This window comes from Notolepis coatsorum (genome assembly GCF_963971535.1).
Source record: "Notolepis coatsorum genome assembly, chromosome: 20".
In the NCBI taxonomy this organism is placed as follows: Eukaryota; Metazoa; Chordata; class Actinopteri; order Aulopiformes; family Paralepididae; genus Notolepis; species Notolepis coatsorum.
Genome location: NC_140184.1, coordinates 9,422,226 through 9,434,854, shown reverse-complemented (window position 1 = coordinate 9,434,854; position 12,629 = coordinate 9,422,226). Strand labels below are relative to the sequence as shown.

At 45.2% G+C, this 12,629-nt stretch overlaps 1 protein-coding gene across 9 annotated transcripts in view; it reads right to left on the bottom strand.

Moving 5' to 3' along the window:
- Window positions 1-12,629, bottom strand: part of herc1 (HECT and RLD domain containing E3 ubiquitin protein ligase family member 1) — a 278,250-nt gene that overhangs the window by 142,522 nt on the left and 123,099 nt on the right. For all 9 annotated transcript variants that reach the window (XM_084337465.1, XM_084337470.1, XM_084337466.1 and 6 more), the window contains exons 27-29: window positions 3,841-4,056; window positions 2,972-3,092; window positions 1,168-1,405 (exon numbers count right to left, since the gene is read on the bottom strand). In XM_084337465.1, coding sequence (XP_084193591.1) covers window positions 1,168-1,405; window positions 2,972-3,092; window positions 3,841-4,056 — 575 coding nt within the window. The remainder of the gene's footprint in view (window positions 1-1,167; window positions 1,406-2,971; window positions 3,093-3,840; window positions 4,057-12,629) is intronic.

Below are 12,629 nucleotides of genomic sequence, written 5' to 3'. Positions count from 1 at the left end.
AATAATACATGTATCTATTGATCCTATGTCCGCGCACTACAAACACGTGAACTCTCTAACCCCTGTCCCCGTCTCCCTGTCTCTCTGTGAGTGGATGTCTCGTGGTGATGGCCAAGGTGGTGGATGTCTCGTGGTGATGGCCAAGGTGGTGTGCGATCTTCTCTACGTCGCCCCCATACTTCAAATGGATCCGAGCGGAATACATACACGCATACATTTATCCAAATGGAATATGACTGATATTTTGAGCTCCGAGCTTCGACATTTAGCCTTTATCTTCATTTTCCTACCAGCGCTAGTTTCCCTATGCTTTCTCTTTTGTTGTTGTTGTTCTTAGCTCTATTCTATTTAAAAAAATATATATATATTTTCTTATGTACCTCAGTTGCTATTGCATGTACATATGTGTTTTATTACACGTATATGTAAATACATACCTACATGCTTTTTTCTGATTTAGTGAGTTTTTCCTTCCCTTCGTTGGGGAATGTCTGGGAGTGTCGCATATTTGGATGTGATGGTGGATTTTTGTTCTTGATTTATTGTGATGTTTCTTCTTGGCTTGTTTAAAGAAGACTTGTACAGCCCATGGGAACATTACCTTGTGATTTCGGGCTTTACAAATAAATTTGATTAGATTAGATGCACACACAGCCAAGGCAAACTCACAGACACCACAAAGCCCATCTGTGAAAGATGTTTTAAACCCACGCAGACCAAAGGAGCAAAAACATGCCGACTTGTTCAAGGAATTTAACGTGTACACTTCGTCCCCAACCAACCACAGGGTTCCCACAGACATTGCAAAATGAAATTCAAGGACTTTCAAGTAATTTTCCAAGCACTGTTTTTCATTTTATACAATTCACTTTTAAATGCTGTTTTTTATAGAAAAAGAAAAATCTGATCCAATATGTATGGCTTAAAACCAATTTCCGACAATTAGTTACACTTAAAAAAAAATTATTTCTTGATTCAGAAAAATGTTATCATGGATGAACAAAACTTTCAATGCGAATGGTTGATTTGAATTTCAAGGACTTTTTAAGCACCTTGTTAAAAAATGGGCTGTTTTCAAGGAATTCCAGGCCTTGACTTTTTTTTTCTCCAAAATCAAGCATGCACTTCAAGGACCCTGCAACCAACCCCGGTGTGTCCTCCTCTTACCCGGTGCTGATGGCCAGGATCTGCAGCAGGCGCGTGGAGGCCACCTTGAGGGCGGTGCTGAGCTGGGACACGCCCGGCTTCTGCAGCAGCTGGAGGGGCTGGCCGAGCATGGTCTCCGTGCCGCAGAGCTGCGACAGCACGTTCAGCAGCCCAGAGGAGATGGCCAGGGACACGTCCACCGGCTGGTAGCGCACGCTCAGCGCGAACACGGTCACCAGCAGGAGGCGCTGCTGGGCTTCTAAGGTGGGTAAATGGTACATTGCTTTTATGTACAATTTTATTCCTCACATTCACCCACCGACGGTGGAGACTACTATGCAAGGTGCCGACCTGCTCATTGAGAGCAGTTAGGGGTTAAGTCTTAACACATTCAGCGCCGGGCCTACCGGTATATGACCAAATTAGGGCTAGCACGCCAGCGCTTTAATCAATGGGAGGACGGGGTAATTTGCGAGTGCTTAAAATATATCTTAAATTATGGCTATGGGTCTAATACACCCGTCGCTTATCAATGACTCGTTTGCAGTCAACATGTACGAAACGGATAGTTTTTTCATCTGTACATTTCCGTTTTATACCGTTTTGAATATGAGTATAGTTTGAGATTTCTAGTAATTCCAGATAAATACGCGATAATAGCCCTTTAGTGGAATACACAAAACACGTTGTCATTTTTCGGCTGATTTATTAATCGTTTTCAAATAAATGCTAGATTATCTATAGTATATGTGTCCTTATGCACGATACAAAAGCGGGCTGAAAAATCGATTATCCGTGCCTTGCTCAGCGCCAACGGCACGCACACACACACACATGTTGTGATCGCTATGAAAAAAACATCTGATTAACCCAAGACTGGTAACAGAGTCCTTACCTCACATCAGATGTTCTGCAAAAAGATTAATCCAATTACTGATCGCCATTCCAAATATCGATCGCGTCCATTGATCCAACGTTATAGTCCAAAACACATAATCCACGCTGCTCCCAGTCAACGTGGTACAACGATACTGCATGCCCAAGAAGCAAAACCCGGACCAGATTTTTTTTTTTATGCACATCCCCAACCAATCCAATCCAATGATGTGCAATACCATCCGGGAGACGATAGGCGGCAGTATTTGCCCTTTTGCGAGCTCAGACCCATTCCCAACGATAACATCAGGTTGGATGGATGAAAATGAATGGATATTACGAAATAGAAATAGAAATAACGATTAAAATCAGACTATACTCGTGATTGGCGCTCAATGATGGCGAATTAACCCGACTATACTCGTGGTTGGCGTCCAATGAGTTAAGGGGTTATTCATCTTTGCAGTTTTGAAAGTTGAGGTTGTAATCTTCACTCGCACACCGTGCGAGTAATTGATTTTTCCGGTTCGCACACACATATGTTTAGGGGCAAATGAGAGTAAAATGGTCGCACTGTAGAGCCCTGAGACACCAATCTGTTTAGTAGAAAGCTATCCAGCTGCAAGCTAGCCTAGCACAGCACAAATTAATGGAAGCAGACACGGCCCACTAGCCTAGCTTAAAAGTCAGGGAGAGGTGTTTTTGGCCAACAGCTAGGCTAGCTGGTCCGTATCCGCTTCCATTCATTTGTGCTAAGCAAGGCTAGCTTGCAGCCAGATAGCTTTCTACTGAACGCACAGTAGAGAGGAAATAGGTATCCATCTTCTTGTCCTACTCTGGAGAAGACGGTAAGTGCATTTCTCATAATGTTGCCATGTTCCTTGAAGTGCATAATAATGTGAGCATGTGACAATGTACAGGGTCCATTTATTAGACATGGTTGTTGTACCTATGTGGTGCTTGTTGGCCTGCAGCGCTCTCTCAAGAGTAACAGAGAGCTGCTGGTAGATCTTGTGCACAGCTGTCTGGATGTCCATCTGGAGGCTCCTCTTGGCTGCCTTCACACCATCCTAATACACAATCAGAAAGGTCTTTATTGCCAAGTAAACTTGCACATACAAGGGATTTGTCTTGGTCATTGGTGCATCAACATGTACATCAAAGCCTGTACATAGTTTGTCATTTTCATAGTTCTGTGCTCAAGAAGGACTCAAAAGCTAAAACCTTTCTGTACATATTGAAGTAAAACTTCAAATTGTACAAATGTGTCCAGTTCGACCTGTGCAATTACATTTTCTATTTCCATATAATCCTCTAAAGGCCCATTGCGTTTTTTTTAGCTTCTTGATATTCCTGGTTATTAAACAATTATATCATAACTGCCAGATATTGAAAGCTGAATAATGAAAAAAGGGGCAAAAGCACTAGGAGATTCTTTGACCATTTGACCCCATAAAAGACAATAAATATCCACGCAGAATTATATATGCAAAGTCCTACATAGGGCTAAAAGGGTTTTTTAACAATTAAAGTAGAGTAGAGTCAAATTAAATGGAATATAAACTGAATTAGAATAACAATAGAATATAATATAGGACAGGGCTGTACAGTTGTGCAGGATTGTAGTAGGGTATATCCAGTACACTCAATTAGAATAGAAATACACTGCAATTGTCCAGTATTGCGCAATGTGATCATTTAGCATTTCATAAATCAAATCAATAAAACAACCACTACGGCTTTTCCTGGTCCTAAAAGCTGAAAAGAAAAAGCATATCATCTGCGTATATCATCGACACGTACGCAGCCTCATCATACCTGGTAGTGGTGCAGCTGGACGTCCTCTCCCTTCAGACACCCAGTGCCCACGGTGCCCAGGCCGAAGCAGCCGGCCAGGAACTGCAGCCTGACGGAGGTGAGCAGGGAGGACGACTGGAAGGCGGCACTGGGCCGGCTGGTGCCTCCAGGCTGGCTGCCCTTCTCCTCCATGCCCGAGATCAGCACCACAATCTGGTGGAGCGCTTCCAGGCGCAGCTGGCGGGAGACCAAACAACCGATGCTTCAGTCAGCGGCGACTACGGCCGTGTGAAGTGGACTCAATACTAGTATCAGGTCGGCCTTCTTACATGTGAAGTGGACTCAATACTAGTATCAGGTCGGCCTTCTTACATGTGAAGTGGACTCAATACTAGTATCAGGTCGGCCTTCTTACGGCCGTGTGAAGTGGACTCAATACTAGCATCAGGTCGGCCTTCTTACATGTGAAGTGGACTCAATACTAGTATCAGGTCGGCCTTCTTACATGTGAAGTGGACTCAATACTAGTATCAGGTCGGCCTTCTTACATGTGAAGTGGACTCAATACTAGTATCAGGTCGGCCTTCTTACATGTGAAGTGGACTCAATACTAGTATCAGGTCGGCCTTCTTACATGTGAAGTGGACTCAATACTAGTATCAGGTCGGCCTTCTTACATGTGAAGTGGACTCAATACTAGTATCAGGTCGGCCTTCTTACATGTGAAGTGGACTCAATACTAGTACCAGGTCGGCCTTCTTACATGTGAAGTGGACTCAATACTAGTATCAGGTCGGCCTTCTTACATGTGAAGTGGACTAAATACTAGTACCAGGTCGGCCTTCTTACATGTGATGTGGACTCAATACTAGCATCAGGTCGGCCTTCTTACATGTGAAGTGGACTCAATACTAGTATCAGGTCGGCCTTCTTACATGTGAAGTGGACTCAATACTAGTATCAGGTCGGCCTTCTTACATGTGAAGTGGACTCAATACTAGCATCAGGTCGGCCTTCTTACATGTGAAGTGGACTCAATACTAGTATCAGGTCGGCCTTCTTACATGTGAAGTGGACTCAATACTAGTATCAGGTCGGCCTTCTTACATGTGAAGTGGACTCAATACTAGCATCAGGTCGGCCTTCTTACATGTGAAGTGGACTCAATACTAGTATCAGGTCGGCCTTCTTACATGTGAAGTGGACTCAATACTAGTATCAGGTCGGCCTTCTTACATGTGAAGTGGACTCAATACTAGTATCAGGTCGGCCTTCTTACATGTGAAGTGGACTCAATACTAGTATCAGGTCGGCCTTCTTACATGTGAAGTGGACTCAATACTAGTATCAGGTCGGCCTTCTTACATGTGAAGTGGACTCAATACTAGTATCAGGTCGGCCTTCTTACATGTGAAGTGGACTCAATACTAGTATCAGGTCGGCGTTCTTACGGCCGTGTGAAGTGGACTCAATACTAGCATCAGGTCGGCCTTCTTACATGTGAAGTGGACTCAATACTAGTATCAGGTCGGCCTTCTTACATGTGAAGTGGACTCAATACTAGTACCAGGTCGGCCTTCTTACATGTGAAGTGGACTCAATACTAGTACCAGGTCGGCCTTCTTACATGTGATGTGGACTCAATACTAGCATCAGGTCGGCCTTCTTACATGTGAAGTGGACTCAATACTAGTATCAGGTCGGCCTTCTTACATGTGAAGTGGACTCAATACTAGTATCAGGTCGGCCTTCTTACATGTGAAGTGGACTCAATACTAGCATCAGGTCGGCCTTCTTACATGTGAAGTGGACTCAATACTAGTATCAGGTCGGCCTTCTTACATGTGAAGTGGACTCAATACTAGTATCAGGTCGGCCTTCTTACATGTGAAGTGGACTCAATACTAGCATCAGGTCGGCCTTCTTACATGTGAAGTGGACTCAATACTAGTATCAGGTCGGCCTTCTTACATGTGAAGTGGACTCAATACTAGTATCAGGTCGGCCTTCTTACATGTGAAGTGGACTCAATACTAGTATCAGGTCGGCCTTCTTACATGTGAAGTGGACTCAATACTAGTATCAGGTCGGCCTTCTTACATGTGAAGTGGACTCAATACTAGTATCAGGTCGGCCTTCTTACATGTGAAGTGGACTCAATACTAGTATCAGGTCGGCCTTCTTACATGTGAAGTGGACTCAATACTAGTATCAGGTCGGCCTTCTTACATGTGAAGTGGACTCAATACTAGTATCAGGTCGGCCTTCTTACATGTGAAGTGGACTCAATACTAGTATCAGGTCGGCCTTCTTACATGTGAAGTGGACTCAATACTAGTATCAGGTCGGCCTTCTTACATGTGAAGTGGACTCAATACTAGTATCAGGTCGGCCTTCTTACATGTGAAGTGGACTCAATACTAGTATCAGGTCGGCCTTCTTACATGTGAAGTGGACTCAATACTAGTATCAGGTCGGCCTTCTTACATGTGAAGTGGACTCAATACTAGTATCAGGTCGGCCTTCTTACATGTGAAGTGGACTCAATACTAGTATCAGGTCGGCCTTCTTACATGTGAAGTGGACTCAATACTAGTATCAGGTCGGCCTTCTTACATGTGAAGTGGACTCAATACTAGTATCAGGTCGGCCTTCTTACATGTGAAGTGGACTCAATACTAGTATCAGGTCGGCCTTCTTACATGTGAAGTGGACTCAATACTAGTATCAGGTCGGCGTTCTTACGGCCGTGTGAAGTGGACTCAATACTAGTATCAGGTCGGCCTTCTTACATGTGAAGTGGACTCAATACTAGCATCAGGTCGGCCTTCTTACATGTGAAGTGGACTAAATACTAGTATCAGGTCGGCCTTCTTACATGTGAAGTGGACTCAATACTAGTATCAGGTCGGCCTTCTTACATGTGAAGTGGACTCAATACTAGTATCAGGTCGGCCTTCTTACATGTGAAGTGGACTCAATACTAGTATCAGGTCGGCCTTCTTACGTGTGAAGTGGACTCAATACTAGTACCAGGTCGGCCTTCTTACATGTGAAGTGGACTCAATACTAGTATCAGGTCGGCCTTCTTACGTGTGAAGTGGACTCAATACTAGCATCAGGTCGGCCTTCTTACATGTGAAGTGGACTCAATAATAGTATCAGGTCGGCCTTCTTACGTGTGAAGTGGACTCAATACTAGCATCAGGTCGGCGTTCTTACGGCCGTGTGAAGTGGACTCAATACTAGTATCAGGTCGGCCTTCTTACATGTGAAGTGGACTCAATACTAGCATCAGGTCGGCCTTCTTACATGTGAAGTGGACTCAATACTAGCATCAGGTCGGCCTTCTTACATGTGAAGTGGACTCGATACTAGCATCAGGTCGGCCTTCTTACATGTGAAGTGGACTCAATACTAGTATCAGGTCGGCCTTCTTACATGTGAAGTGGACTCAATACTAGTATCAGGTCGGCCTTCTTACATGTGAAGTGGACTCAATACTAGTATCAGGTCGGCCTTCTTACATGTGAAGTGGACTCAATACTAGTATCAGGTCGGCCTTCTTACATGTGAAGTGGACTCAATACTAGTATCAGGTCGGCCTTCTTACATGTGAAGTGGACTCAATACTAGTACCAGGTCGGCCTTCTTACATGTGAAGTGGACTCAATACTAGTACCAGGTCGGCCTTCTTACATGTGAAGTGGACTCAATACTAGCATCAGGTCGGCCTTCTTACATGTGAAGTGGACTCAATACTAGTATCAGGTTGGCCTTCTTACATGTGAAGTGGACTCAATACTAGTATCAGGTCGGCCTTCTTACATGTGAAGTGGACTCAATACTAGTATCAGGTCGGCCTTCTTACATGTGAAGTGGACTCAATACTAGTATCAGGTCGGCCTTCTTACATGTGAAGTGGACTCAATACTAGTATCAGGTCGGCCTTCTTACATGTGAAGTGGACTCAATACTAGTATCAGGTCGGCCTTCTTACGTGTGAAGTGGACTCAATACTAGTATCAGGTCGGCCTTCTTACATGTGAAGTGGACTCAATACTAGTATCAGGTCGGCCTTCTTACATGTGAAGTGGACTCAATACTAGTATCAGGTCGGCCTTCTTACATGTGAAGTGGACTCAATACTAGTATCAGGTCGGCCTTCTTACATGTGAAGTGGACTCAATACTAGTATCAGGTCGGCCTTCTTACATGTGAAGTGGACTCAATACTAGCATCAGGTCGGCCTTCTTACGTGTGAAGTGGACTCAATACTAGTATCAGGTCGGCCTTCTTACATGTGAAGTGGACTCAATACTAGTATCAGGTCGGCCTTCTTACATGTGAAGTGGACTCAATACTAGCATCAGGTCGGCCTTCTTACGTGTGAAGTGGACTCAATACTAGTATCAGGTCGGCCTTCTTACATGTGAAGTGGACTCAATACTAGTATCAGGTCGGCCTTCTTACATGTGAAGTGGACTCAATACTAGTATCAGGTCGGCCTTCTTACATGTGAAGTGGACTCAATACTAGTATCAGGTCGGCCTTCTTACATGTGAAGTGGACTCAATACTAGGGATGGGAATCGAAAACCGGTTCCCATTGGGAACCGGTTCCTAATTGGCCGATGCCTGGAACAGTGTGGCTCCTGTGACTTTCGATTCCCTTATCGCTGCCTACAGTTGCACAATAACGTTACGTTAGCATGTAGCCATGGCAGACTCTATTTGATTCCTTAAGGGCTCGAAATTGCCTGGGTTTTGGTAATATGCTCCCGAAATGCTCCCGCTGTTTGGCTACTTCTATGTGCAGTGAAAACTACTTGAATGCTTTAGAACCCAGCCATTGATTTAGATCAGGGTGAGCTAAAATTAGCCGCGGAGCTAACGTGAGCTAACGTGAGCTAACGCTATTTAATCAAGCTCACAAAGAGAGATAAACAGCTGACAGCGGATAGTACAGGTACAAATACAATAAAACAGCAGGTGGGGGCTGTTGTGTAAACCTTGTACTCTTTAGTTCACATATAATGAGAGACGTGGGTGCTTGTTTACATGTCTGTAAGCCAGGAAGTACAGTGGTGCAACATACAAATGTGTCCGTGTAGCAACACAAGCCAATACATAAAGGACAGGGGCCCGGGGAGGGAGCTCTCTCTCTCTCTCTCTCTCTCTCTCTCTGTGTGTGTGTGTGTGTGTGTGAGAGAGAGTGTGAGTGAGAGACAGAAGTCAGAGGAATAACAACCTGTTATTCAATAGATTAAATTAGTTTAAGAATAAAAAAATAAATACATTTTAAGAGAATCTCAAATACATTATTTTATTTAAGTGTAGGCTATAGTTAATGTTTAATTTTTTACAGTTTTTGTATTTTTCTGACATGGGGGCTCAACAATAAATGACAATCAGAAATGTCAAGTTGCATGTTGTTATTCTAACCAGCTTAGACCCCGACGCTCTGCATCTTCTGGCCGCCTCAGACCTACTCCTATCCGAGCTCCGGGAGGGTCATCAAAGAGAAGTCGCCTATTCTCAGTCCTTGCCCCACAATGGTGGAATGAACTACCCACCCCAGTTAGGACAGCCGAATCACGTCCAATCTTTCGCCGTCGACTAAAGACGCACTTCTTCAACCATTATCTGAATAAAAAAAAATATATCTAACCCTAACTAACCGTACTGTCATGCACTTGTCCTAATAAACTAACCTACACTGTAGCACTCAACACTTTGATGAACATTGTTGCTCAGCTGATAGAGTTGTGCCCTTCCTGATGGCTTGTCGTACAGAACTTGTAAGTCGCTTTGGATAAAAGCGTCAGCTAAATGACTAAATGTAGTTCTGTTGCATTTCCAATTTATTTATTTAAATTATAAATTGAGCAGGTATCGATAAGGGAATCGATAAAGAATCGAATCGATAAGCAAAATCGATAATGGAATCGTATCGATAAAATCCTATCAATTCCCATCCCTACTCAATACTAGCATCAGGTCGGCCTTCTTACGTGTGAAGTGGACTCAATACTAGTATCAGGTCGGCCTTCTTACATGTGAAGTGGACTCAATACTAGTATCAGGTCGGCCTTCTTACATGTGAAGTGGACTCAATACTAGTATCAGGTCGGCCTTCTTACATGTGAAGTGGACTCAATACTAGTACCAGGTCGGCCTTCTTACGTGTGAAGTGGACTCAATACTAGCATCAGGTCGGCCTTCTTACATGTGAAGTGGACTCAATACTAGTATCAGGTCGGCCTTCTTACATGTGAAGTGGACTCAATACTAGTATCAGGTCGGCCTTCTTACATGTGAAGTGGACTCAATACTAGCATCAGGTCGGCCTTCTTACATGTGAAGTGGACTCAATACTAGTATCAGGTCGGCCTTCTTACATGTGAAGTGGACTCAATACTAGCATCAGGTCGGCCTTCTTACATGTGAAGTGGACTCAATACTAGTATCAGGTCGGCCTTCTTACGTGTGAAGTGGACTCAATACTAGTATCAGGTCGGCCTTCTTACATGTGAAGTGGACTCAATACTAGTATCAGGTCGGCCTTCTTACATGTGAAGTGGACTCAATACTAGTATCAGGTCGGCCTTCTTACGTGTGAAGTGGACTCAATACTAGTATCAGGTCGGCCTTCTTACATGTGAAGTGGACTCAATACTAGTATCAGGTCGGCCTTCTTACATGTGAAGTGGACTCAATACTAGTATCAGGTCGGCCTTCTTACATGTGAAGTGGACTCAATACTAGTATCAGGTCGGCGTTCTTACATGTGAAGTGGACTCAATACTAGTATCAGGTCGGCCTTCTTACATGTGAAGTGGACTCAATACTAGTATCAGGTCGGCCTTCTTACATGTGAAGTGGACTCAATACTAGTATCAGGTCGGCCTTCTTACATGTGAAGTGGACTCAATACTAGTATCAGGTCGGCCTTCTTACATGTGAAGTGGACTCAATACTAGCATCAGGTCGGCCTTCTTACGCCAGTTTCGCATTCGCCGTTTATGTTAACCGTTTCACTACCACACTACCAAATGGTTAACCCATTCACTGCGACAATACAGAAGGTTAACCATTTCACTGCCACAAGTGTTAACCCTTTCACTACCACACTACAGACGGTTAACCCTTTCACTACCGCACTACAGACGGTTAACCCTTTCACTACCGCACTACAGATGGTTAACAGTCTGTAGTGTGGTAGTGAAAGGGTTCCCAAAAGGGTTCCCATTTGTTCCCGGGCCTTCCTGGCGCAAGTGTCCTTGAGCAAGACACTAGGGATAGATATTGATTTTCGAATATTCAAATAGTCTTGTCTAGTCTTATGCGAATATCGTTTTGGCTAAAAAAAATATTTTCCCTTGTTGTTTTCACCTACACCGTGTAGTGTATTGAGATGGGACCCTATTAACTGTTGAACAGCATGCTGGATACAGCTCGCTAGCTAGCCTGGGTAGCATAACCGACAGGAGATGTTACATGTTGTTTCACTAAAGCTCACACGTTTCAAGCATCAGTGATGCAACTTTTGGGAAGGAATGCTTTACGGTCACCTGCTCCGCTAGCGTTAGCAGCGACGGCAGCCAGCTAGCTCGCTTGTTGGAGTACCTCACGTTCGCCATCAGTTACCACGGCATGTACGCGTGAGAAGGGGTGGCCGTGCACGTGAGAAGGCGTGGCCGTGTCCTCGTCACCTCGAAACAAACTGTTTTAATGCTTCAAACAACATCCAGTAGATAACAAATGGAGTATAAGGTAAGATAAGATCGTTTATCCTTTATCGAGCCCCTTGGGGGAAATGCGGGCGTCATAGCAGCACGGGGGAGGGGAGGTACAGGTATGGCCAGGGGGGGAGGGGAGGTACAGGTATGGCCAGGGGGGGAGGGGAGGTACAGGTATGGCCAGGGGGGGAGGGGAGGTACAGGTATGGCCAGGGGGGGAGGGGAGGTACAGGTATGGGCAGGGGGGGAGGGGAGCTACAGGTATGGCCAGGGGGGGAGGGGAGGTACAGGTATGGCCAGGGGGGGAGGGGAGGTACAGGTATGGCCAGGGGGGGAGGGGAGGTACAGGTATGGCCAGGGGGGGAGGGGAGGTACAGGTATGGCCAGGGGGGGAGGGGAGGTACAGGTATGGCCAGGGGGGGGGGGGGGGGAGTACAGGTATGGCCAGGGGGGGAGGGGAGGTACAGGTATGGCCAGGGGGGGAGGGGAGGTCCAGGTATGGCCAGGGGGGGAGGGGAGGTACAGGTATGGCCAGGGGGGGAGGGGAGGTACAGGTATGGCCAGGGGGGGAGGGGAGGTACAGGTATGGCCAGGGTAAAACCAAGGAGAGAAAGTTGCGGGAGAATCAATAAATAAAATAAATAGTAGTCGAGAAAAAGCTCAAAGTTGGGGAGCTACTGAACAGGATGCCACTCACTGCAGTGCAAACAAAAAAACTATATATATTATTATAGCATTTCTTTTTTTTTGTATCCACTTTTTCTCCTATTTTTTTCTGCATTTTTCTCCCATCCCAATTTAGTCGTTATGCCAATTCCCCCCTCCCCTTCCTGGTCATTGCGCACATTTGCCCCCTTCTTGCCGGTCTAGGGAGCCCTGAAGTCTATCACATGCTTCCTCCGATACATAGGAGACAGCCAGCAGCCTCTTTTCACCTGCCAGTGCGGACTTTCATTGGTGAAGTGTAACGCGTGGGAGGGTCACACTACCATCACCAATTCCTTCCATTGCTGTGCAGGCGCCCTGACCGCCCTGTAGGAGTCGCTGTTTACAACGACCAGGATACACA